Here is a 27,429-nt window from a genome sequence, read left to right as displayed (position 1 = left end):
TCAGACATGATGATGGTTTAGGTCATGTCCCCCTGCTGCTGCTGCTGCTAAGTCGCTTCAGTTGTGTCCGACTCTGTGCGACCCCATAGACAGCAGCCCACCAGGCTCCCCTGTCCCTGGGATTCTCCAGGCAAGAACACTGGAGGGGGTTGCCATTTCCTTCTCCAATGCATGAAAGTGAAAAGTGAAAGGGAAGTCGCTCAGTCGTGTCCGACTCCTAGCGACCCCATGGACTGCAGCCTACCAGGCTCCTCCGTCCATGGGATTTGCCAGGCAAGAGTACTGGAGTGGGGTGCCATTGCCTTCTCCCATGTCCCCCTTAGGGAATCCATAAAGGAATCCACATTTCCACAGATGTCTCTCCCTTGTTACCCATTCAGTTGTCAGAGAGCTGTGACAACTGGTGTTGGTTAATTTCCAAGTGTCTCCGTCACATAAAAGCAATTAATTTTAAAACAATAATTAAACTTCATTTTTCAGATCAGTAAACCAAAGCCCAAAGAAAATTTCTTAATACCACAAACAGGTAAGAAGAAGAAACTGAATTATAATTTTGACTCTATATTGGATTAAAGGATTCCCTGGTGGCTCAGACAGTAAAGCATCTGCTCACAATGCGGAAGACCCGGGTTCTATCCCTGGGTTGGGAAGAGCCCCTGGAGAAGGAAATGGCCACCAACTCCAGTACTCTTGCCTAGAAAATTCTATGGATGGAGGAGCCTGGTGGGCTACAGTCCATGGGGTTGCAAAGAGTTGGACACGACTGAGTGACTTCACTTCACTTCACATATTGGATTAAAGATGACTATGGTGGAATAGATAGTGTGGGCTTATTAAAGTCACATCTTAATTTCTTCCTTTAGGCAAGTGTTTATGTTCTGTGTGGATACTCAACTGAACTGTTGTGGGAGGCTGTCTTTTGCTTTTCCCTCTCCTGATGTTGCACCTGGACACAAAGCTTGAGGCAAAGACCTGTGTTTGCACTCTATTGCCACCTAATGGTGAGTAATGGCAGCAACATGTTAAAAAGTGTTAATGCCTTTGGACAGCTCTTGCCAAGTTCCTTCAGCCTGGAGTCATTTTGAAAGGCTATTTTAAAGACCACAGAGCGATGTGGAATAGATATTCATCTGTGTTTCTGACCTGTCTCAGATTTTAAATTCTGAGAAAGGATCAGTCTTTAGCCACCAGTATTTTCGGTCTGTGTTCATTTGTATTTTCACTATCTGCTCAGGCATTTCTATTACTCATAACTTCTTAGTGGTTTTGTGATAAATATAGAACCAGATACATTAGTGACATTCAAGGCTTCCCTGGTGGCTCAGTAGGTAAAGAGTCCGCCTGCAATGCAGGAGACCTGGGTTGGATCCCTGGGTCGGAAGATCCCCTGGAGAAGGAAATAGCAACCCACTCCAGTATTCTTGCCTGGAGAATTCCATGGACAGAGGAGCCTGGTGGGCTACAGTCCATGGGGTCACAAAGAGTCAGACATGACTAAGTGACTTTCACTTCACAATGAGTCTAAGAGCACAATAAAAATTGGAAAATTCAATGAAACATGATATTTTTGTAGAATCCTAAATATTAGCTTTTCCCTTGACAATGTAGCAATCTTTTTTTTCCTCTCCTAGTGTAGCTATTTTTTAGTGATGTCAAAAGCAGATACAAGAGCGACAGGTTTTAAACACATGCTAATTTCAAAGCCAGAACCAACCACAAACCACTGCTCATAAGAAAGCTGGTTTGAAATATCCTAGAATCTCTGGTATCAGTAAAATATATACTTTTCTAGTTCAGATAATAAGTCTATCCTAAAATTAGATAATTCTTACATAAATATTGACCATTACTTTAAATACTAATGTGGAAAAATCTTGGAAATAGCTATAAGCAGTTCTAGAGTTCTTCCCTGCCCCCCGCCCCCCCCAGAAAATGTTAGATGTGGTACTTTCCAAGCAGAATTAGATGAAATTCTTTTAATAACAGTACCATGTTTATGTTTATAAATGTATTTTTCTTTCTTACATTATACAATTGTTTTAATATTTAAATTATTTTTAAATTGCAAAACACAACTTTTCATAAATCTAAAGAATATAGAATATTTGTCTTTCATACAAACATATATAATAGAACATATAAGCACATAATGTAAAAATCTGGCAAAGAAAAAACTTAAGGTGACCCAAAGCATACCATCTCACTGACCCAAGGAGGTTTATGGATGGGCCATATTAATTTTGGAAAATGCTTTCTTTTTGTTTTGGCTCTGGAAAGCCCTTCCATGAGACTTTTTTCCTAGTCAACATTCCTCATTTTCTATGGCAACAACAAATCTCTGCCTCAGAAGCAAAATCAGGTCTTATTATGCAAAGCAAAAAGCACAAAAATGGCCTAAACACAGAGAAGTATCTACATTTCTAAAAAACAGAAAAGGAAATCTTTGCCATCAAGCCCTTAAAAGCCTGAAGAACCACAACTTCATCATGTGATGAAACGTGAGATTGAACCAGCATCCATTAAAATAGAAATGGGAAAGGACTGACTTATGCAGAGATGAAAATTCTCAAACTCCTCCACTGTCATTCTCAGAACTGATGGCACCAGTTAGAATCAATTTATTTTCAAGGGCTGTTGATGCTACAGATCTAAGTAGTCAAAGGGAATGTAATCTGACCTTTAAGTTCATTCAAAGCTCTCAAGAGGCTGGGAGACCCTGGAACCCAGAGAAGTAGTGTTGGCTTGAAAGGGTCATGGAGCGAATGCAGCACATGCCAGCAGAGCAGGAAGATATTTTACAACAAGGATCGTGGATTAAAGGAAATCCAAATAAACTGAACAACCCAGAAGCAAACATGCCCTGAAGGGTGTAAGTTCAGTATGTGATTGGCAGCAGCTTTATTCTTTGCACTAAAAATAGTGATGGGAGAGCAGTGATTTACACGAGATAGGGGGATGGAAGACAACATGTACCACGCCCTTTTGTGTACAGAGGAGAATTAGGACATGTCTTTTTGGCTTTTGGAAGGCTTGCACACACGCATAAAAGAGAAGCACGCTGCCCACAGACGCAGGATAGGATTTCCGTGTTGATCTGACTTCATAGCTGTTCATCAATAGATCATCTCCTTTCAAGGGTACGTCCAGTCCTACTTCCCTGGCAAAGTACAGCAATGACAACTAAGGAAGAGCCAGCCCGCCGAGGGCAGAGGGGTGGCCGGGAGCCTGGCTCAAGGCGGGGCGTTCTGACCCTACCCTGTGGGAACCGCCGAGCCCTCTGACAGGGGAGCTGGGGGTCCTCCTGGACATCACTGGGCTACGCGGAGGCTTACCCAGGACAAATACCTCGCTTTTAAAATCAGCCTGGAAAAGCCATAAGAAGTTGATTAGTTCTCATCTTCATTATCCAGCCTTCAGAGGAGCTTTCCGGTTTCTTTTTTGTTCCCCCCATGCACACACAGCATGCCAAACTCCCGAATAACAGAGCCGGAAGGTTAACAGTCTGCAGACAGCTCGCCTGGTGGCCCAGAGTTTTCACTGCACAAGCATCAGTTGCTGCTTTAATAAGGAACTCACGGGCAGAGCAGAGCGACATTTATGGAGGGAAACTGGTATAGGGAAAATGTCTGAATGCAATATTGCATGGCATGCAATATGCACCTGCAAGAAGTTTATGTCTATTGAAATGCTTAACGATTGGTTTCAAGAGATTCTCAGATCTGACCTCTTTTCTTTGTGTGTGTTTGAATAGATCCAAGGTAAGATCCAGGGACATTTCACTTAATATCCATCAGATTTCATAGATGGTGTCAATCATTTATCAAAGGCAAATTTTCTAGTAAGACACATATGAAGAAAATATGGCTTTTCTGGAGGAAGTGGTGAAATATAATTAAATTCAGAATACTGTTCTAACTCCCAACACCTTGTGACTGTTTTGATGGTCCTTCAAAGTAACATTTTTTAATACAACAGTGAAAAAGCTAACCTTTCTTGTGTGCCTGTCTGATTTTCTGTCCATTCATGGACTGAACCTAGCAGTGTATTGTCTAGTATTTGATTTGGCTTATGGGAACCTTGGGCTTCCCTGTTGGCTCAGATGGTAAAGAATCTGCCCAGAGTGCAGGAGACCAGGGTTTGATCCGTGGCTCGGAAAGATCCCCTGGAGATCTTCTCTGGAGAAGGGAATGGCAACCCACTCAAGTATTCTTTCCTGGAGAATACCACAGACAGAGGAGCCTGAAGGGCTGCAGTCCATGGGGTCACAAAGAGTTGGACACGACTGAGTGATTAACACTGTACTGTATTATGGGCACTTTAGCAGGACTAAAGGACTTTTAAATAAAAGCATGTGCTTTTCTCAAATTTCATAATAGTTAGTAATGATTGACCTCCTATCCTCAGTCTCTGGGGATGAAATGCATCAGACGCTTTTCATTATGTCTTGGGGCAGAGAATGCTTCACATTATCCAGTATCCATTCTCTTCTTTGTCATCCCAGTAATGGAATCCTGAATGTCAGGTAGGCACACGGCCATTCTGAATAAAGTCTATTTTCCAGCCTTCCTTGTATCTATATGTGCTCATGTGATAAGTTCTGACAGATGGGATATGTTTACTAGCAAATGTCCTTCAAGAAAGAAGGCATAAGCTCCCTCCTCTTTTCTCCTTCCTGCTAGTTTGAGGAAGGGACTGTTGGAGCTGCTGCAGCCAGTTTGGACCACGAACTGGAAGGTTTTCATTGAGCATGGTGATTTGCTCCTGATGAATATAGAGCAACCTACCAATCCTGGATGCCCTACATTTATACATAAGAAATATATACTTCTACCTAATTATTTTGAGTTTATGGCACTGCAGCTGCCCCAATCTTGACTAATACGAGGTTTCTATAAACATCAAGAGTCATAGAAAAAAAAAAGTAGCATCGGAATGATGTGGATAAACAGCAGGAAAGATCATTTGAACATATTAGGAAGAATTGGGGCTTAATTTCATGTTGGAAACTGTGTTCAAGGGGATTACCTTCTGCTGGGATGGCTTTAAGGTGAGGAGACTTCCTTATGGTACCGTAATAACTGAGTTTCTTGGGGAAAAAAAAAAAAAAAAAAAACAACAAACGAGTCTTTCTATCTCTTTACAAAGCACTTCCACTGCAGTTTGAATCCATGGGATACATGGATTTTTACAAAAGAGTTTTACATAGAATTGGAAGTTCAACTTACATCAAAGCTGAGGATTATAATAATTCTTTTCTGTGAAAAAACATTATTTTCAAAAAAGATGCTCTAAGACTAGAAAAAATGTTGGATTCTGATTTATGTATCAAATTCATAATTTATATGTACATTTCAGTCTTCTGTAATCTATAAAGTGGTGACAACTTTTAAAAATGATTTTGCATTGCATGTGACAGACTTTTATTATCTCAGAAAATACTTTAGAAGAATAAAACTGCATTAAATTAATATGGGTTAGGTAAAACAGTGGTTGATGAGTATTGATAAAAATGTTATAATGATTTCATGCATACTATACTATGCCTGCTGCTGCTGCTGCTAAGTCGCTTCAGTCGTGTCCGACTCTGTGCGACCCCATAGACGGCAGCCCACCAGGCTCCCCCGTCCCTGGGATTCTCCAGGCAAGAACACTGGAGTGGGTTGCCATTGCCTTCTCCACTATACTATGGTTCCTAAAACATTATTGCCATTTTATTTTCTCTTCTTTGTAATGAGCATAATTTTTAACATTCTTGAAACAAGAGAACTAGGAAGCCTTCTTAAAGGATTCACATCAATTTTGACTGTGTCAGATGTGGATTACACCATAATAATGGCCTAAAATTTGTAGTTGATTCAATTTGTATCTACACTTATAAGCATAAATTCAGTTGACTTGTATTCTTTCTATGAATAAAAAAATTGACCTATAAGAGTCTAAAAAAACTCAATAGGGGATTAAAATTAACATTTGCTCTCAAATAAAAGGAGAAAAATAACTATTTTTCTGGAATTAATTATTTAAGTATTCTTTGAAAACATAGTTACTATGAATATCTCCATGGTCTCATATCATTTTATGAACTGAGACATAAAGAATGTATGAGATGAGCTTGGTTCTTGCAGGAGAATAAACCTGTTTAAATTCTGGTTTTGTCCTTGACACTACAACGGTGAGTGTTCCATCTCTCTAAATTAGAGAACTCCGATTCTCAAGTTACTTGCCCACTTATTGGCTAACCAATTGGCTGAAGAACAGGTAGGGAAAGGCAAGGAATAAATATTTTGGCTCTAAAAGAAAACCACACACATATACCCAGAGAAGGCAAATTCTTAGTCTTAGACCTTATCTAAAGAATTATTATTATTTAAAAAATGTCCTAATTATTTCCTGCCAGCTAAGATAAAACCTCAAAGGGCAAAGAACAATTAGTCTTTAAAATATATTACATTCCCCCCGCCCCAAAAAGATTCCTTTTCTAAGTAAGATAAAATTCACATAGATGGACTATTTTGGTGGATAGATTTGGTGATTGGGGTTTGGAAGATTGCATAAATGGCATTTCTTAGGTGTTGGTGCTTTCTACTAATAGTTCAAAAACATGAGCCTACCAGAGCCTTCGTTTTGTTTCATTTTTTACTTATCTGGAGAGGCTCTCATTCCAAGTGGAGAAGATTGCATGCGAGGATGAGTCATTATCTGAAGTCCTTTTGTGTAAAGGAAAAGGTTTTGAGGATTGTTCTGAGCACAGAAGTAAAACTTTTCTGTGATGGATTGATTTCATGCTGTGGTTCTCATTAAATGTCTTTCCAAGGTCAGTCATTAATTGTGTTAAAAATCTTTTATCACGGTATCCTAAGAGGGAGTTAAACACCAGCAGAGCCGCCCGACGGCCTGCAAGTCTCAGAGCTGGATGCTTTGTTAACTGCTACAAAAGAAGCCTCCTTCCCACGTCCTCATTAGTTTCCTGCAATTTTGTGGAAGAGCAAGGCTCAAGACAGTCAGTGTCAAGATCATCCAACCCTCAGGCTCTGCTGAACCTGCTGATTAGTTGGGGAACTCGGGAGGCAACGAGCCCACTAAGATGTGACGGAAGATGACAGGCACATAGCTGATGCCTTTAAATGGGATGGTTCTCCTGCTGATCCTCAACTTAAAAAAAGAAAAAGTCTAATGATCACCTTTTATTACTATACAAAGTTTAGCTTGTTTTTCTCCTCACTCTTATGTATAGTTGCTGTGCAAATGTATCTTTCAAATTTTCAGACAGAGGCCATGCTAATGATGTTAAAAGTTAGCAACCAATGTTGAATGACTTTTTAAATCTTGTAAGACGACATGAATCTAAAGACATACATTTAATTAATGAAGTTCATTGAAAGACATGCAATAAACCACACTCAAGATGCAGTTACCTTTAATTGTGGTGAACTTATCTCCTGTTGGTAAGAGTATTTAGGGAGGAGCGGAGATGAGTAGGGCTGGGTAGGCTGAGAGAGTGTGGGGACCAGGTCAGAGACAGTGGCCAAGGAGGAATGAAAGGGAGGGGAGGAAAGCAGACAGCTGGAAAAAGATGTAGACATTCGATGTCCCGAAGAGAATGAAGATGGCTTAAATATTGAGGAAAGACAAGATGTGATTATGCTTGTGTCCAGAATGAGGAGGTTACATGCTTTTTAGAGAATACCACCCCCCCCCCACCAACACACACCTAAATATATTTAAAGTTACTACATACCCTGGGTGTGTGACATTTATGACCACTTCTTGCTTTGAAAGCACTAACTTCTGAATTTGATTCAAAATTCCCAGTGGGTTTGATCAGTTTCATTTTTCTGATACGAGGGGCTGGAGATCAGAATTCCCATAGTCTACAGTTTTATAAGGTATTTGTGAGGTGGGGCCTTCTAACCATGAAGGGAAAAAAGTGTAAAACCCTGCAATGACTGTCTGTAACTTGCTTGTGAAGTAGATCGCAATTTATGAAGAGTAGGTTTGTTACAAAGCTAGGCAAGTTAGGACCTCTGTGCCTGTGTGTGCTTGTTGGGAACTGGCTGTGAAACTCGGCACCCCCTTCCTGAGCACCACACCAGTGGAGCTGCCTGCAGCCTGCAGCAGCAGTTCCTGGAACCAAGCCACATATCTAATCACATCTTAAAACTGTTTAAATTGAAGGGAAAATAAGTTATTTAAGTAGTGACTTAAAAATATTTTTGATTTACTGCAATGAATGACCTCTATTACTAAAAAGTGTGTTTATTTTATACAAATGCAGGCATGGCTGGGTTCTTTGGCCAGTTGACATTTTCTCACCTGGTTGGGGAACTGCCAAGACTCGGGGTTTTGTGGCTGTCCAGTGACCTAATGGACACTTAACATCGTTTAATCCCAAGAATACCCCATATAGACCAAATACCTCTATATTTGTTATTGGTAAGGTCTTAATAGGAAATTATGAGGTTTTAAAAATGATTTTCATGATGTAAAAATGTTTCAATAAATGAAATGCACAAGAAAAAAATTGTCATTTTAAAAGATTTCTAAATAGAGGAGCTATGGGAGAAAGTGACTTGCTTAGCAGCAGAATATGACTCATTGATTTGGTTCATAATTTTAATATTCGCCAGTAGTCACATTTGCTTTTCTAATTCACAGATTAAATATTTGGGATATCAAGTTTCATTTTTGTCTTTTTTAGAAGAGAGAAGCTTACAAGAAGCTTAAAGATTTAGAGCATTTCCCTCTTTATTGATGAAAATCATTGCCCAAGGCTCTTTGTTGGTAAGGTGAATATGCAGGACCCAATTCTTAAGTAGTTACCAACTTAAAAAATTACGTCTTCACAGAGAATTGAAAGGGAACTGGCATGTATATGTATATTTTTCTTTTATTTCTTTCTCTTTTTTTCCTTCCTTCTTTTTCAGACTGCTGTTATATCAAAGAAATGGTATTTAGTTTTTGCACTCTGGAGGTGAACTAATCTCTCTCTGTGTGTATCAATTTCCTCATCTGTAGAGTGGGGATGATAATAATATTACCCACCCTATGGAGTTTTGAAAAGTAAAGATGTACTGTTCTTAGAAAACTATTTGAAACTCAGTAAGACCTCAAATATTAACTACTATTATTAATATTAAAATTAGAAAGACTTTATAAAAATGTTTAAATATGGATTTATAGTAATAAATAACAGAATAACAATACATATATACATCATCTTATTAAAATTTGATGTGTTTTTCATCCATCCTTCCACCTTGCCCTTATACTGCATGGTGCTGTGTTTATTGCGTGAAAACCTTCTAAGACAATGTCAGAATTGATGTTTATTAATATGATTAACTGTCCTAGCTAATTGTAGTAAGGCTGGTTAGTTCTTCAGGAATTAGGCAACATTAAAATACCTCATCACTGGTTTTTGCTGCATTGCTGTCTTCCTTAGGGGCCCTAGGGCCTGTGAGGGTGGCTACCGGATATCTTGGGCAGTCAGCTTGTCTCTCCTCACCCTCCTCTTCAATGTGCAGGTGTGACATCACCTCTGTGCCATCACGGCCACAGCACAGGGCATCTGGATCTTGAGATTCCAGCCCTCTTCGGGTGCCTGCCCTGACCCCCTCATAGACTTCCTCATCTTCCTCTCCAATGACAGGGAGGGTATGGGGCAAGGGACCCAGGCCAGGGTGTGCGGAGGTCACAAACTTATCACCTAGGACCTCCAGTACCTTCTCTGGGCCTGCAGAGCCCTCTCTCATTTTGGTCACATCTGCAGACTTGTTCGGACGTGTCTTTCTAGAATCCGGGAGCATCGTGGCCTCAGGAAGCCGGGCCGCAGCTGAGGTCGTAGCCGAGCTGAGCAAAGGCAGCTGAAAGGAGCGCGCTTTGGCAGGTGTGGGTGCTCGCGGCCACGGGGGGAGAGCGGAGGGGTCCTCCTTAATCTCAAGGCTGATCTCCTCTGGGGTATCTGGTTTGGCAGGGTCAGCTGGTAAAGCTAAAGCACCAAGCTTCTCTAATTCATCCAAGAACTTGTCCAGAAAATGAGGCGGCGTTGGAGCTGAAGGATTTGCCAGTGCACCTTTGGCTGGCAGGGACAGCCACCCCAGGGTGGTTCCCTGGAGAGTGTCGCTATCTGGGTCACGTGAAGCTTTGTGCAAGAGGGGGGGGCCTGGTTCACTGGAAGCCAGCTTAGAGATGAGCAGGGATTATGACGTTACAGAAAACATGAAAGTGAAAATAATGCATCAAAACACAGAGACAGAAATGCAGAAAGATGTGGTGAATATAAAAAATACCTTATGCTATGGTGTAGATTGGCTGATAGCTTTTGAATTTAAATACATAAAATCCTTAACATATTAATTAAAGATTGATCTGAACTATGCTAGCATTTGGAAAAGGTCCATTAAATGTCAAATGACAAGGTAAAACTCATAGAGATTATAAAGACAGGAAAATTATTTAGAGATTTAATAGACTACTTCTTTGAAAATAGGTTTCTAGATATTGATTTAATATAAACAACTCTGGAATAATGTTAATGTAGGATGAAAACCAACAATTAAGCCTTTTTTATTCCCAGAATTTGTTTAGTGTTCTTCCTGTGCCAAATCTTTTGAACTTTCATCATATTCTCACTTACGGTTGCGAGGTGATTATAACATATGGCATAAAATATTTTTAGATCATTATACGTTAACACGTTTCTAAATGAATAAGTTCTGAGAAAGATTTTTTTAAGAAGAGAAACTTATGATCAAAATGAGACTGAACTTACATAACTACTATTTCAAAGTTTTAAAAAATTCAAAGTAAATGTTTACACAGAAAGGGAGCAGAAGATGTGAACAGGAGTAAACTTCTGGCAGGACTTCCATTCTCTTTTTCAAAAGCTTGACATTTTATGTAAACTAGTGGAGGTCTAATTTATGAAACTTAATCTCCTGAAGTAAAAAAAAAATACTTCTGTGTATCTTAATATGACCACTGCATTTTGGATGTACTGAACAAAACAGAATTCTTATTCATTAAAAGTTGTTCTTGACGTGTGCCTAGGAACATTCTAATACATTTATATATTGTTTTTGGACTAGGAAGAATGTTATATGCTACACATGTGAAGTATTTGAGATAGGCTGGCGGAAGACATTTTACTTTGGCTCTTTCCAAGTAGATGATTGGGGTTTGGAAAGAAAAAAGTCTTCAAGAGAGATTGCACTTTCTGGCTGACTGTTTTGAATCACATGTCCCTGGTGCACTCAGCACTCTTGGTCCTCGGGCCTTTGTATGGATCAGCGCACAGTGCATTCTGCATTTAATTTTAACTTCTATCCTATAAGAGGAATGGGGTTTAATGAATTTATCTAGATTTTTTTTAAAAAAGGAAATGTGATGTCACATCACCATGGGGTGGGATAAATGAGACAAAGAGTCACAAAACGTTTATGAGCATCCTTATAGAAGATTCAAGACTAAAGGCTACATAGCACCTTTTAGTGCCAGGAATATGATGTGGCTGAGGAAGAAAGGTCTTTAAATTCCATTATTGTCATGACTACCACTACACCATTACTACCATGGTTACTACCTGTTACTACGACTACTCCAATGCCATTACCACCACAGGTACTAATATACTTGTTAACTAATATACTTGTTAACTAATATACTTGTTAACGGGTTCAAAGTGCTTAGCCTCACCATGGGCTTGCCTCTAATGAAAGTTAAATCGAGTACCCTGAGATACCTATATCACAAAAAATATACCTGTAGTACAAGTATCATATAATTATCTTATCTTCTAAAAGCATTAGAATTGGATTCTACTCTACTAAAAGCAGAAATATCAGAAATAATACCAACTTACATTTGAACCTCTCCTAAATAAAGATAGTATGTCTAAAGAAATGTGATTGGAGCATGTCCAAGAGTGATTCATAAATCACAATGAATTCCCTTCTCTATTTACAAAGATCAGTTAGAAAATAGGATATTTAACATTTAGTTTATTTTGGGTGTCATGGTTTAGAAGTACATTACAGTTTTTTGTTTTTTTTTTTTCTGAAAATGATTCAGTTCAAAACTATTAAGGAGTTTCCTTTATTTAGCCAGTGACATCATAGTATGGATTCCGGTTGGTGAACAGTTAAATATTTTTTTTAATTTATGGACATAAGCTTTTTAATGTATTTTTCCCCAGCAGTGAGAATAAAACACTAATTAGTTATTAGTGAAATTTGTACACATCTCTACTTATAAAATGTAGAATATGATATCCTAAGAAAAACCTAGGAAATTGAAAATACATTTAAATTATATTCACAACAAAGATCAAAACATTGTGATCTAAACTACTACATTGCCAATATTTATTAAGACTTCATGGAAAAATTTCTTAAATTTTAAGTAAGCCTTTGTAGATACACTCTGATTCTTTCTTATAATTTTTTACTTGAAAGGGTGGTCACTTTGAAATGTATCCAGTAGTTCTTTTAAGATGACTGAATGCTAGATAAGACAGATATTTAATACAGAGATGAAGATTTTTTTTCTTTTTATCAGTAGGAACTACCAAAGGAAGGATATTGCTATCTAAATGCTGAGCTCTGCTAGCAAAGTAAACATACGAAAGAAGATTGTGGAAACTTTTGTCACTAGTCAAACAAAATTAGCAAGTACTAAACTGTTTCACTCTCCAATGCTAAAGGATTGAGAGTAATTGCTCATAAACCCAGTCTTCAAAGAAAAGTAGAATAAATAAAATACACAGCCTTAGCCCTCTAAAAGAAAATGCTTCTCTTAAGATAGTAGATTCTTTGTGTCATTTCCCTTTGTGTAGCTTAAACCATTATGCTAGCATCCATAAGAAAAACTAATTACACTGACTTGACCTGGCACTCACACTTAGAAACACAACATGTAAATCTTTCATTGTGCCATAGATACGATGTAGTATAATGCCCTAATATATACCAGTTATCTTACTCTGAGCTCCCATGTATTATATTAATATGCTAGAACATCTTCTTACCTTATTTGAACTTAAGCTGTGGATCCTATCACTAGAATAGCTGTGGGGTATTGGAAGTTCAGGATAGTCCTCAGCACCTTTGGTTGTATTCTTCTTGACAACTTCTACATAGGAAACAGGGAAGATGCCTTGTCTGTTGGTTCCTGGAATTTTACCTTCATACCAGTTTTGATCAACTCTTTTAAGAAGAATAATTCTATCTCCCTGTAATGAATAATAGGAAAATGCGTTAGAAATAGACATGCGATAACATAAAAAGTTATCATTGTCAGTGTTTTTTAATAACAGTTTTCCACCTGGGAAAGTCTTATACTTTGAGCGTTTTATTTTCGTTAGGAGAATGCAACTAAAGCCTCCAGATCTCACTCCTAAATTATAGCTCATCAACATATATACAGTGTAATCATCCATTTATTAGAATCTTTCCTAAGGATACTTGGGCTTTACACATGTTCAGATTGGCCCTGTGGGAAATGTCATGTGTGAGGTATTTCAGAAAGTGCAGTAGTTTAACCTGCAGTGTGTCGGTGACAAGACCATCATCTGATCGCTGACAGACGCAAGGGGATGAGCTGCAGTGGGCAGAACTTCAGAATGTGCACCAGAGATTGCGGTGACAGTGTGTCTGAAAAGGGTTACAGAAAGCAGCCTCTGGAAGGGATGAAGTTGGATAGCGCACCATTTTTCTTCTTTATCGAATGCACTGCGTAGTAACGAAAGAGTAAAAGCTAATGGGACGGGGCATAGCTAGCATCCTAGATAATGCATAGCTGTGGCCAGGACTTACGTCCACCTGGTCTGCATCAAGACGGTGTAATACCAGCATCCATTCTGACTGGTGGGTGGCCATGCCACAGTGGTCAGTAATGTTTTTCATAAAACCCCCGGCTTTGGCAATGCTAGGAGAAGGCAATGGCGACCCACTCCAGTACTCTTGCCTGGAAAATCCCATAGACGGAGGAGCCTGGTGGGCTGCAGTCCATGGGTCGCTAAAGGTCAGACATGACTGAGCGACTTCACTTTCACTTTTCACTTTCATGCATTGGAGAAGGAAATGGCAACCCACTCCAGTGTTCTTGCCTGGAGAATCCCAGGGACGGGGGAGCCTGGTGGGCTGCCGTCTATGGGGTCGCACAGAGTCGGACACGACTGAAGCGCCTTAGCAGCAGCAGCAGCAGCAGCAGCAGCAGCAGCAGGACCTTCTACGGTCACTATTTCTGTGACCTGAAGGATCAAGCCAATGCTACAAAACCCAGTTTGCTATAACCTTTGAATAACAAGGCAGCAGAAGAACAATATTTTGAAGTGTACTAAAGTGCTATTTTCTTCTGATGTTTTCACTTGTACAGCTCCTGATATTTAGCCCGAGGCACCCCTGGGAGACAATTTGGAGCTCCCCCAGAGGAAAAGTCTCTCTGCAAAGCTTTGCATCTCACAATGACCTCATCAGGAAGGACACAGGAGAGGTAGGTAGCAGTGACTCAGGGCACCCTTACAGGGCCCTTTGCAGAAAATGAGGAAGATGCAAAAATTGTCTAAGGAAGAAGATGACCTGTCTTAGTTTTGAAATGATGCAGCCTTTCAAATGCACCAAGGAAGAAAGCTGCTTACCTTTCTCAGCGATAGCTCCACATTGGTGTCAGCACTGAAATTATATTTGGCGACAGCTTCTCCGATTTCACCAGGCTGGGCTGGGGGAGGTGGTCTTGCAGGCTGTGCTTTTTCAGGAGGTGTGAGTTTCTACAAAGGAGAACAGTTCTCTTTATTCTTTGTTTTCTTTTTAAAATTTTATTGGTGTATAGTCGCTTTACAATGTTGTGTTACTTTCTGCCGTACAGCAAAAGGAATCAGCTATATGTTTACATATATCCCCTCTCTTTTGGACTTCCTGACCAATCAGGGCACCAAAGAGCTCAAAGTAGAGTTCCTGTGCTGTACAGTAAGTTCTCATTAGTGATCTATTTTATACATAGTATCAATAGTGTATGTGTGTCAATCCCAGTTTCCCAATTCCTCCCACGCCACTCCCCACCCCTCTGTTGGTGGGAGTGTAAATTGATACAGCCACTATGGAAAACAGTATGGAGGTTCCTTCAAAAATGAAAACTAGAACTAACATATGACCCAGCAATCCCACTCCTGGAGATATACCCAGAGAAAACCATACTTCAAAAGGATACGTGCACCCTAGTGTTCATAGCAATACTATTCACAATAGCCAGGACATGGAAGCAACCTAAATGTCCATCAGCAGAGGAATGGATAAAGATGTGGTGCATGTATAATGGAATATTACTCAGCCATAAAAATGAATGAAATTGGGTCATTTGTGGAGACATGGATGATGCTAGAGATGGTCATACAGAGTGAGGTAAGAAAGAGAAAAACAAGTATCATATATTAACTCATAACTGTGGAGTCTAGAACAATGGTACAGATGAACTTATCTGCAAAGCAGTTATCTATTCTTGACCCATGGTGACTCTAGAAACAATAATCAGGTAGGGGGGAAGGGGAGGGGCTTACCTCTACATATGAGATTGGGAAAATGCCCACTCTTCCGTGATGCTCTCCCTCATACCAGTTTTGATCAATTTTCCTGAGGATGTAGACAGTATCTCCTTTCTTAAATGACAGCTCCCTGGAAGAGATACATTTAAATGTTTTATTTTTTTTTTTCCATGATGTACAGCAGTTATTCTTCAGATGAGCATTCTCACTGGATCTGCATTTGGCTGGTTAATGTACTTCCAGTATTGAAAAAAAATCTGTTGAGCCCAGTTAGCTAAGGATGCTCCTTGAAAGATTTTTAGAATTCATTTGAAACATTATCACTTTAGAAATGACTGAAAAAGAGCAAAGATAAACATCATGTCTGATTTAAATCACAGGCAGATTAATATGAGATTCAAAGGTGGGGACAGACGATTGCTATTTAGTCTTTGGTTTAGCGGAGAAGAGTTGTGATGCTTGAAATAATGCTGGGTTCATTCTGCACTGATTTTTATTTGTCCTGAAGTTAGTTAGCTAGTTAGTTACTTCTCTCTCTCTCTGTCTCCTCGTTGTAAGCTCAAGCTTGAGCTTACATTATCATTTTGCCTTAGCACACAAGTGCCAACATGAGAAAAAATTTTATTTGTGGTTCCTTGAAGCTGGTTGGCAGGCATTTAAGTAGAGTATCTTGATAATGATTTTATCTTGTGAAGCAGAAAAGATTTTATACTTTGATTTTTCAAGGAGGCACAATGAGAAATATTTTTAAAAAGTGGAGTATAATTGACATGTAACATTATGTTAGTTTTGGATGTACAACATAATATTTGTATATATTTCAAAATGACCACCACAATAAGTTAACAGTTACCCCATATAGTTACCTTTTTTTTTCTTATGATGAGAACCTTTAAGATTTATTAGAAACTTTCAAATATGCAGGAAAGTATTATGAACTATGGTCACAAAGATAAACTTGTTTCAAGTGCAAAGACATGCACAGATTGCTTGTACCCTCCTTTATGTTTTTTGTTTTTTAAATATAAAAATAATTTCAAGAAACTAAGTATGCTTTTCCATTTTGGCTGTTTCTAAGGAGACAGTAGGTAGACTGGGGTGTTTAATTTTAAGTTATAAAGACATTACTCATCATGAATAATTCATGCCTAAAGTCTCACCCTCACTGCTTTAGTTTTTAATGGCTTCGTCTCCCAGGTGATTGTGTCTCTGTGTTATTCTGCCTCCACAATTACGTCTCGCTGAAGGGTACTTATTTCAGATCTTTTGCCGAGAGCCCCGCGGTCCCACACATCTGCCTTCCCACTCCCAAATCTTCTGTGTTGTTTTGTTCGGGATCTTGAGTTGGAGCATTTATGTGTGCAGGGTATATAATGCAGAGAGGTTTATAGTAAATGTAGAATATTTCACACTGATTAAAAGAATTAATTGAAAAAAGTTGCATAGTAAAAAGAATGATCACACATTTAGAAGTGCTAAAATCTTCACAATGCAAGTGTGTTCAATTTTCAGTAACCCTAAAAGCAAAGAAGATTCCCAGAGCCTTACATTCAAGCACAGTACTTCCCTCATTATGCATGTGGCTAATATAGAAAATAAAAACCGAAGTATTTTCATGTTTGTAATCCAACAGTTTTATTTATACTAAGTACGTTTTGTATCTGGAAATGAGATCAGAAAGCTTAGCTTTAGAAAAAGAGTAATTAAGAGACAGCTAATTATTTTTCTTTTAAATATGAAAAGATAACTTTTCTATGTGTGAAGACTTGTACTTAAATTTTTCAAGTCATCTGGGAAAAAAGGACACTGGTCTTACTTTTCAGTTTTCAAAATTATGTTCATCTCATCTCAGAGCTAGAATTTCTAGAAGTCTCATTTTTTTAATTTATTTTTTTCTTGAGGGATAATTGCTTTACAGAATTTTGTTGTTTTCTGTCAAACCTCAACATGAATCAGCCAGCCATAGTTACACATATTCCCCTTCCTTTTGAACCTCCCTCCTGTCTCCCCCACCCCCATCCCACCCCTCTAGGTTGATACAGACCCCCTTTTTGAGTTTCCTGAGCCATACAGCAAATTCCTGTTAGCTATCTATTTTACATATGGTAATGTAAGTTTCCATGTTACTCTTTCCATACATCTCACCCTTTCCTTACCTCTCCCCATGTTCATAGGTCTATTCTCTATGTCTGTTTCTCCACTGCTGCCCTGAAAATAAGTTCTTCAGTACCATTTTTCTAGATTCCATATATTTGTGTTGGAATACGATATTTATCTTTCTCTTTCTGACTCACTTCGCTCTGTATAATAGGGTCTAGGTTCATCTACCTCATCAGAACTGACTCAAATGTGTTCCTTTTTATGGCTGAGTAATATTCCATTGTGTATATGTACAACTTCTTTATTCAATCATCTGTTGATGGACATCTAGGTCACTTCCATGTTCTAGCTATTGTAAATAGTGCTGCAATGAACAACGGGATACATGTGTCTTTTTCAATTTTGGTTTCCTCACGGTATATGCCTACGAGTGGGATTGCTGGGTCATCAGTTCAGTTCAGTCGCTCAGTCGTGTCTGACTCTTTGAGACCCCATGAATCGCAGCACTCCAGGCCTCCCTGTCCATAACCAACTCCCGGAGTTCACCCAGACCCGCATCCATCGAGTCAGTGATGTCATCCAGCCATCTCATCCTCTGTTGTCCCCTTCTCCTCCTGCCCCCAATCCCTCCCAGCATCAGTCTTTTCCAATGAGTCAACTCTTTGCATGAGGTGGCCAAACTGGAGTTTCAGCTTCAGCATCATTCCTTCCAAAGAAATCCCAGGGCTGATCTCCTTCAGAATGGACTGTTTGGATCTCCTTGCAGTCCAAGGGACTCTCAAGAGTCTTCTCCAACACCACAGTTCAAAAGCATCAATTCTTCGGCATTCAGCCTTCTTCACAGTCCAACTCTCACATCCATACATGACCACAGGAAAAACCATAGCCTTGACTAGACGAACCTCTGTTGGCAAAGTAATGTCTCTGCTTTTGAATATGCTATCTAGGTTGGTCATAACTTTCCTTCCAAGGAGTAAACATATTTTAATTTCATGGCTGCAGTCACCATCTGCAGTGATTTTGGAGAAAAATAAAGTCTGACACTGTTTCCACTGTTTCCCCATCTATTTCCTATGAAGTGATGGGACCGGATGCCATTATCTTCATTTTCTGAATGTTGAGCTTTAAGCCAACTTTTTCACTTTCCACTTTCACTTTCATCAAGAGGCTTTTTAGTTCCTCTTCACTTTCTGCCATAAAGGTGGTGTCATCTGCATATCTGAGGTTATTGATATTTCTCCCGACAATCTTGATTCCAGCTTGTGTTTCTTCCAGTCCAGCATTTCTCATGATGTACTCTGCATCTAAGTTAAATAAGCAGGGTGACAATATACAGCCTTGACGTACTCCTTTTCCTATTTGGAACCAGTCTGTTGTTCCTTGTCCAGTTCTAACTGTTCCTTCCTGACCTGCATACAGATTTCTCAAGAGGCAGATCAGGTGGTCTGGTATTCCCATCTCTTTCAGAATTTTCCACAGTTTATTGGGTCATATGGTGGTTTTATTCCTAGGTTTTTTTTTAAGGAATCTCCATACAGTCTTCCATAGTGGCTGTATCAATTTACATTCCCACCAACAGTGCAAGAATGTTCCCTTTACTCCACACCCTCTCCAGCATTTATTGTTTGTAGTCTTTTTGATGATGGTCATTCTGACCAGTGTGAGGTGATATCTCATTGTAGTTTTGATTTGCATTTCTCTAATATGAGTGATGTTGTGCATCTTTTCATGTGTTTGTTGGCCATCTGTATGTCTTCTTTGGAGAAATGTCTGTTTAGGTCTTTTCCCCACTTTTTGATTGGGTTGTTTGTTTTTCTGCCATTGAGTTGTATGAGCTGCTTGTATATTTAGGAAATTAATCCTTTGTCAGTTGTTTCATTTGCTATTATTTTCTCCCATTCTGAGGGTTGTCTTTTCACCTTGTTCATAGTTTCCTTTGCTGTGCAAAAGCTTTTAAGTTTAATCAGGTCCCACTTGTTTTTATTTCCGTTACTCTAAGAGGTGGGTCATAGAGGATTTTGCTTTGATTTATGTCATCAAATGTTCTGCCTATGTTTTCCTCTAAGAGTTTTATAGTTTCTGGTCTTACATTTAGGTCTTTAATCTATTTTGAGTTTATCTTTTTGTATGGTGTTAGGAAGTGTTCTAATTTCATTCTTTTACATGTAGCTGTCCAGTTTTCCCAGCACCATTTATTGAAGAGGCTGTCTTTGCCCCTTTGTATATGCTAGCCTCCTTTGTAAAAAATAAAGTACCCATAGGTGCATGGGTTTATTTCTGGGCTTTCTATCTTGTTCTATTGGTCTATATTTCTGTTTTTGTGCCAGTACCATACTGTCTTGATGACTGTAGCTTTGTAATATAATATGAAGTCAGGAAAGTTGATTCCTTCAGCTCCATTCTTCTTTCTCAAGACTGCTTTGGCTATTTGGGGGTTTTTTGTGTTTCCATATGAATTGTGAAATTTTTTTGTTCTAGTTCTATGAAAAATGCCATTGGTAATTTGATAGGGATAGCATTGTATCTATAGATTGCATTTGGTAATACAGTCATTTTCACAATATTGATTCTTCCAGGAACATGGAATATCTCTCCACCTGTTTATGTTGTCTTTGATTTCTTTCATTAGCGTCCTATAATTTTCTGTGTACAGTTCTTTTGTCTCTTTAGGTAAGTTTATTCCTAGATATTTAATTCTTTTTGTTGCAATGGTGAATGGGATTGATCTCTTAATTTCTTTTTGATTTTTCATTGTTAATATATAGAAATACAAGTGATTTCTGTGTATTGATTTTTGTATCTTGCAACTTTGCTAAATTCACTGATTAGCTCTAGTAACTTTCTGATACTATCTTTAGGGTTTTCTATGTACAGTATCATGTCATCTGCAAACAGTGAGAGCTTTACTTCTTCTTTTCTGATCTGGATTCCTTTTTATTTCTTTTTCTTCTCTGATTGCTGTAGCTAGGACCTCCAGAACAATGTTGAATAATAGTGGTGAAAGTGGACACCCTTGTCTTGTTCCTGATCTTAGGAGGAGTGCTTTCAGTTTTTTGCCATTGAGAATAATGTTTGCTGTAGGCTTATGGTCTTTACTATGTTGAGGTAGGTTCCTTCTATGCCCATTTTTTAAAGAGTTTTAATCATAAATGGGTGCTGAATTTTGTCAAAGGCTTTTGTGCATCTATTGAGATGATCTTATGATTTTTATTTTTCAATTTGTTAATGTGGTATATCATATTGATTTGTTTGTGTATATTGAAGAATCTTTGCATTCCTGGAATAAACCCAACTAGATCATGGAGTATGAGCTTTTTGATGTGTTGCTGATTTCTGTTTGCTAAAATTTTGTTGAGGATTTTTGCATCTATGTTCATCAGTGATATTGGCCTGTAGTTTTCTTTTTTTGTATTGTCTTTGTCTGATTTTGGTATCAGGGTGATGGTGGTCTCATGGAATGAATTTGGAAGTGTTCCTTCCTCTGCAATTTTTTGAAAGAGTTTTAGAAGGATAAGCATTAGCTCTTCTCTAAATGTTTGATAGAATTCTCCTGTGAAGCCATCTGGTCCTGGGCTTTTGTTTTTTGGGAGATTTTTGATCACAGCTTCAATTTCAGAGCTTGTAATTGGGTTGTTAATAATTTCTATTTCTTCCTGGTTCAGTCTTGGAACATTGAACTTTTCTAAGAATCTGTCCATTTCTTCCAGGTTATCCATTTTTTTGCCATATAGTTGTTCATAATAGTCTCTTATAATCCTTTGTATTTCTGCATTGTCTGTTGTAACCTCTCCTTTTTCATTTCTAATTCTGTCGATTTGATTCTTCTCTTTTTTTCTTGCTGAGTCTGGCTAAAGTTTTATCAATTTTGTTTATCTTCTCAAAGAACCAGCTTTTAGTTTTATTAATCTTTACTACTGTTTCTTTCATTTATTCTTTCTTTATTTCTGCTCCAATCTTTATGACTTCTTTCCTTTTGCTAATTTTGGGGGGTTTTTTGTTCTTCTTTTCCAGTTGTTTTAGGTGTAAAGTTAGGTTGTTTACTTGATGTTTTTCTTGTTTCTTGAGGTAGGATTGTATTGCTATAAACTTCCCTCTTAGAACTGCTTTTGCTGCATCCCATAGATTTTGAGTTGTAGTTTCACTGTCATTTGTTTCTAGAAATTTTTTGATTTCCCTTTTGATTTCTTCAGTGAGCTATTGGTTATGTAGAAACGTGTTGTTTAAACTCCATGTGTTTGTGTTTCTTATAGTTTTTTTTCTTATAATTGATATCTAGTCTCATAGCATTGTGGTTAGAGAAGATTCTTGATACAATTTCAATTTTCTTAAATTTACTGAGGTTTGATTTGTGACCCACGATGTGGTCTATCCTGGAGAACAACAGTCCATGTGCACTTAAGAAGGTATATTCTTCTGCATTTGGATGGAATGTCCAGAAGATATCAATGAAATCCATCTCATCTAATGTATCATCTAAGACTTGTGTTTCTTTATTAATTTTCTGTTTTGATGATCTGTCCATTGGTGTGAGTGGGGTGTTAAAGTCTCCTACTATTCTTGTGTTATGGTCAATTTCTCCTTTTATGTCTGTTAGTGTTTGTCTTATGTATTGAGGTGCTCCTATGTTGGATGCATAGATATTTACAATTGTTATGTCTTCCTCTTGGATTGATCCCTTGATCATTATGTAGTGTCCTTCCTTATCTCTTGTAATAGTCTTTATTTTAAGGTCTATTTTGTCTGATATGAGGATTGCTACTCCAGCTTTCTTTTGCTTCCCATTTGTATGGAATATACTTTCCCATCCTCTCATTTTCAGTCTATATGTGTCTTTAAGTCTGAAGTGGGTTTCTTATAGACAGCATATATATGGGTCTCATTTTTGTATCCATTCAACCAGCTTGTGTCTTTTGGTTGGAGCATTTAATCCATTTACATTTAAAGTAATTATTGATATATATGTTCCTATTGCCATTTTCTTAATTGTTTGGGGTTGATTTTTGTAGATCTTTTTTCTTCTCTACATCCTGTCATCCCTCAGGGCTTCACACATCTAAGGACACATTTGCTTGTCATAAATGAAATTTACATGTTTTAAATCATTATTTTATAAACTGACATGCCTTGTATGAATGATCACACTACATCCGAAGAATGGCAGTGGAAACAGAGGAGATGTTACTTCTCTCATCAAAAAAAATGGTTGTAAGCTTTCTTTCGGAATTTTTTTTTAACCCCAGATTTAAGTCATGTTCAACATCTTCACCTCTAAATAGCATGTTCTTGTTCATTCCCAAATTTTGAGTGGTTTTATTGTTTATATGTCTTCTGCCAGAGATTAATTCATATAATATGCATTTTTATGAACAAATGTTTTGGCCATTGTATATAGTCCATCTAAACGGCATAGTGTAATTTAATGCCAGTATCTTGAATTAGTCTATTGGAGGCCAAAGTTTCTTAAGTTAGGCATGTGACATGGACCATAACAGAGCTGGAAGTCTTGCTCCTATTTAAACCTCCTCATGTGCTTACTATTAGCTTTCCCTAACCATGTGCCCATCTGATGAACAAGTTCCTAAAAAAAAAAGTGAAAAATTCCAACACAATTTGTGTTATGAAAACACCAACATTAAAAGACCACAGAATAGGGAATTCCCTGGAAGTCCAGTGGTTAAGACTCCATCTACATGCTTCCACTGTGGAGGGTGGAAGGTTGGATCCTTGGTTGAGGAACTAAGATCCCACATGACCCTCATTGTGGCCAAATAAATAGATAAAATGTTAACCTCTTGAAAAAGAAAAAAAAAAGGCCACAGGATAAAAATGTGCTCAGAGTCTTTAAGCTCTGAGTATTGAGAAATGGAGATTTTTACTATAGGAGTCTTCGTACACAGTTACAGTCTTTAACCACAAACTAGCCTTGATATAGCTGGATAAATAAATGTTATCAAATTCTCTAAGTGTTAATTACTCCCCAACACTTTATTTTTACTTCATTCTTGACATGAAAATTCTAGAAAAAAAGATCCTTAATTTCGTTTTGTTTTTCCTATCCTTTTGAACTCATTGTGCTCAAACATATTTAGTGTAATTTAAAACTCAATGTTTCTCAATGAAACTCAAAATGAAAATAAAATTACGCCCACATCCCAATTAATTCTAAAGGAACCATTTAATTAGAGTTGATTGCTAAATTGGGAACTAGGTCTTATTTGTAACACATCACAGTGCAATATTTGTCTTTTAAAGTATTATTTATGTATTTAAAGTCAACTTAAATCATATGATGAATGCTTATACTTACTTGGATGTCTGAGCCTTAAAATCGTAAACAGCTTTTGCAGGCAGTTTCTGAAAAGGAAAGAAATGGTTGATGCTAACTTAAAATTTTGGATTTCCTATTAAAAAATCAGTTTCATATGAATTAAAGAGAAATGAAACTTGAAGGATTTATTAAACATATACAATGTAAATGATGTATGCAATTTATAAGCAAATCAATTGGTTCTTTTTAGATAGTTAAACTATAACAGATGACCTATTCACCATAATTGTTGAATATCACATTTCATCTTAGAGACTAAGGTAAATATCTGCCATGAAAGGGGAATAAAATGCCTGCAGAGGATTTGGTCCTACGTATAATTTTGGCTTTTCCTGGGATAACCATGGAAGGTCAATTGTTCTGTGTCCTAAGTATTGACACAGCTTCTGAACCATAATTAAAGGACTGGAAAAAGTCACAAAGGAAGTCATTACTCCTTTTACCAAACACTTGTTAACATAGTAGCAGAGAAATATAGCCTAGTTATCATGGAGAGGCTAGTTAGCGGCCAAAAGCATGGGCTTGGTCATTTTGTATTGCCTGGGGAGTTCAGGAACTCTTCAGCACCCAGTAAACCAGCCACTTATCTTTGAGTCCTGACCAGATTTGACACGAGCCCACACTCACACTCTGGGGCCCACAGATCTGCCTGGGGCACCTGTAGCTCTTCCTCTCTGATGCCAATCATCCTCTCACCGCTCTTTGCCTGAGACTGGTGGACTTTGGGCATCCTGGATCATTCCTGACTTTGGATCCTGGATCCATAGGCACCGGACTGTGTTAGACACTGGTAGAGAACTTTCTGGAGTGGCTGACAGTCCAGGACCAGCCTTCTGTTTCTATCAAACCTTCATGGCTCCAGGACAGTACAAGCCAGACCGTCAGCCCTGGCTCAGGACCACGGACAAGAGCCAGCAGGCTGGGGGTTCCCAGGAACAGTGGGTTTTTTTTTTTTCAGGGATCCTCCCCAACAAAAGCAGGGCAGCAAAAATTATTTCCATGGAATTTGTATTGATTTGCAGCACAGCTGATAGGACCGTCCCCTTCATAGCTGGGCCAGAAATCTCGACAGGGAAAGCTTTCTTCCTCCAAGGGGTGGCCCAGCTCAAGACTGTTTCAGACAAAGCTATTAATCTATAGGTCAGGTCAAGACTCAGAAAGTCACTCTCAAAAATGGACTACAACTGGGGGAGACGGGCTGCTCAGGTTAGAATGCCGTGGCTTCAAATCCTTTGCTCGGGCTCCAGGGAAAACTAATTTCTAGTTTCTCCATCAACACTTTAATGTTTTTAATCAGGGCTCTTTACTGGTTTTAGACATAACTCCGGCTGGCAAATGCTTTCTCAAGTATATTGTTGAAAAAGACTCAGATGCCACTAAGCAGACTACCTCTTTTTCTGGAGTTCCTCTTCTTTCCCTGGGTGCAGTTCTTCCAAGCTCAGTCAGTGTGGCCGAGTAACTCCTAGGGGACTCATGGTCTGTTGGAAAGGACAGGGTCAGAGTGAGTATCCACGTAATCAAAAGCATTTTTCCTGGTGGCAACTATATTCCCCTTCAAACGTGGAGAGATACCACAATGGAAAACACAGGCCTAAAACTCATAGGGAATTACAAAGATGTGATGTAAGACACAAAACAGCACTTTTAGAGGAAAAGTATCTAAGATTTCAGAAGTATTATAAATATAAAGGTTTAATTGTTACACTGCTGATATAATTATGCTGCAGCATAGGTAATTCAAAGTTACAGGGATTTTTCATCTCAAAGATTTAATACTTGCTGTTCTTTTTGCCACCAGTTTATAATTACTATGATAGAGCCTATAGAAGATGAAGACGGGAGCAACCATTTATAAAAACTGAAGCATGTTATGGAACAATTTAAGGATGTAGTAATGAAAAAAAATATGATGATGGCAGAACTACATCGTGACCATTCTCTTCTCTCTTTCTCTCTGTGTTTAATGACCTATTGAATCTGAAGATGACATCTTAAGGTTTAAGGCTTAATAGGCCATCATCTATTTGCTTCCTTTGTGTTCAACTATCTTATCAGAAAGTGAATATTTATCCCAAGAAACAAAAGGATAAAAATTTTCTAAACAGAAAGTGTTGTATTGGTGGCCAATGACTTATGAACTGTTGCATTGTTTTTGTTTGCCTTAAAACAAAATATACACAGTTAATTGCATTATAAAGTAAAGATGCAAGTATCTGTCTTATGCTTTTATATGTGGAAATGTAAATGATATTGAATAACTGGAAAAGGTAGCTAATTTATGAAAACATTGTGTTATGACATGTATCAGTCAGTGAAAATTTCAAGTTGTTGACTTTGATTTTAAAAATGTAAATTTACTGTTTTTGAAGCATGTCATATGGTATAAATGAAAACAAACCTAAATCCTAATAAGATAAGAAAATTTGTGCAATAGTTACTAACAGTTGGGTTATATATTCTGCACTCAAATTCTGAATTACATCAATTTGAATTTTGTTTCTGCTACCTACTCATTGTGTGAATTTGGTCAGATTTCTTGTCCTCTTTGTGTATTAATTTCCTCATCTGTAAAACAGGGCTTACAATAATATCTATCATCTAGGTTTATGCCGTGTTATGTAGAAAATGTGTATAAAGCACTTTGGAATGTCTGGTGCATAAAAAATTCTGTGAACAATCCAAGTTTAAGCCTGGAAAATTCATTCCAGCTTCTTAAAATTTACACAGTAAACAAATGCACTTTAAGCATTAATGAAAAGGATTGAATAAAAATATCAAAACATCCTGTGTTTTCCAGTAATGTATACCTGAAAAAATGTCCTTTGTATTTGTCCATGTGTTCCACTTTAAGGAATCTATGAAAATGAAGTTGAGAATCACTTTTATCCTAAATAATCTAATTCAAATGTCAGTACAGGATTGTTTTAGCAGAAATAGAAAATAAATTAAATAATGGAGAGGAAGAGAAAATGAATACATGACTGATGGAAATATGACTTTTACATATACAGCTTAAAGATATATTCACAAAAATTTTATCAGTTGTATCTTTTAAAAGAAGAAAGTTATTAAACAAGTTCTATTTATTCTCTTAATTGCCCATCAATTACTACATTACATATTTTGGTTTTGCTTCCTGAGTGTGCTAATTTTTTATCTTCTATATAGAATGTAAGCAAATTATATATTGGGCGAGTGACTAGAAAGTTAATAGAATCAAGGAAAAGATGTTAAACTAGTGATTTTGATTCATTTCACACAACGAAAAAAGAGTTAATGCAAAGTTGTCAGTTTCTTAAGGATACTGATATTCAATTATGATTTGTCTTGAAATTCTTGTAAACTGGTAAAATAAGTTTAATTTGTCATTTCTATGTAACAGTTATCTCAACCCCAACATCAAGCTGCAAAACTGTTTATCCCTTTTGATTCTGAATGAGTAAATTTTTGTGATCACTTTAAGCCA

The 27,429-nt window shown here is 37.8% G+C and overlaps 1 protein-coding gene and 1 long non-coding RNA gene across 37 annotated transcripts in view; one reads left to right on the top strand and one right to left on the bottom strand.

Annotated features, from left to right (window-relative positions):
• Positions 1-27,429, bottom strand: part of SORBS2 (sorbin and SH3 domain containing 2) — a 211,340-nt gene that overhangs the window by 11,505 nt on the left and 172,406 nt on the right. For 18 of the 36 annotated variants that reach the window (XM_044938350.1, XM_044938352.1, XM_025280019.2 and 15 more), the window contains 5 exons: positions 25,353-25,441; positions 23,943-23,989; positions 15,551-15,665; positions 14,636-14,764; positions 13,025-13,228 (listed from right to left, as the gene is read on the bottom strand). In XM_044938350.1, coding sequence (XP_044794285.1) covers positions 13,025-13,228; positions 14,636-14,764; positions 15,551-15,665; positions 23,943-23,989; positions 25,353-25,441 — 584 coding nt within the window. Of the gene's footprint in view, positions 1-2,677; positions 7,611-9,311; positions 10,182-13,024; positions 13,229-14,635; positions 14,765-15,550; positions 15,666-23,942; positions 23,990-25,352; positions 25,442-27,429 lie in introns of those variants that run through there. The other 18 variants (XR_006549128.1, XR_006549142.1, XR_006549146.1 and 15 more) reach the window with 3 other exon arrangements.
• Positions 511-27,059, top strand: LOC123332284. The gene is made up of 3 exons (XR_006549148.1): positions 511-1,001; positions 14,374-14,490; positions 25,762-27,059. It is a non-coding gene; the product is annotated as an uncharacterized LOC123332284 (long non-coding RNA).

Source organism: Bubalus bubalis, chromosome 1 (assembly GCF_019923935.1).
Source record: "Bubalus bubalis isolate 160015118507 breed Murrah chromosome 1, NDDB_SH_1, whole genome shotgun sequence".
NCBI lineage: Eukaryota > Metazoa > Chordata > Mammalia > Artiodactyla > Bovidae > Bubalus > Bubalus bubalis.
Note: the sequence above shows the minus strand (reverse complement) of the source record. Positions and strands in the feature narration are given on the sequence as shown.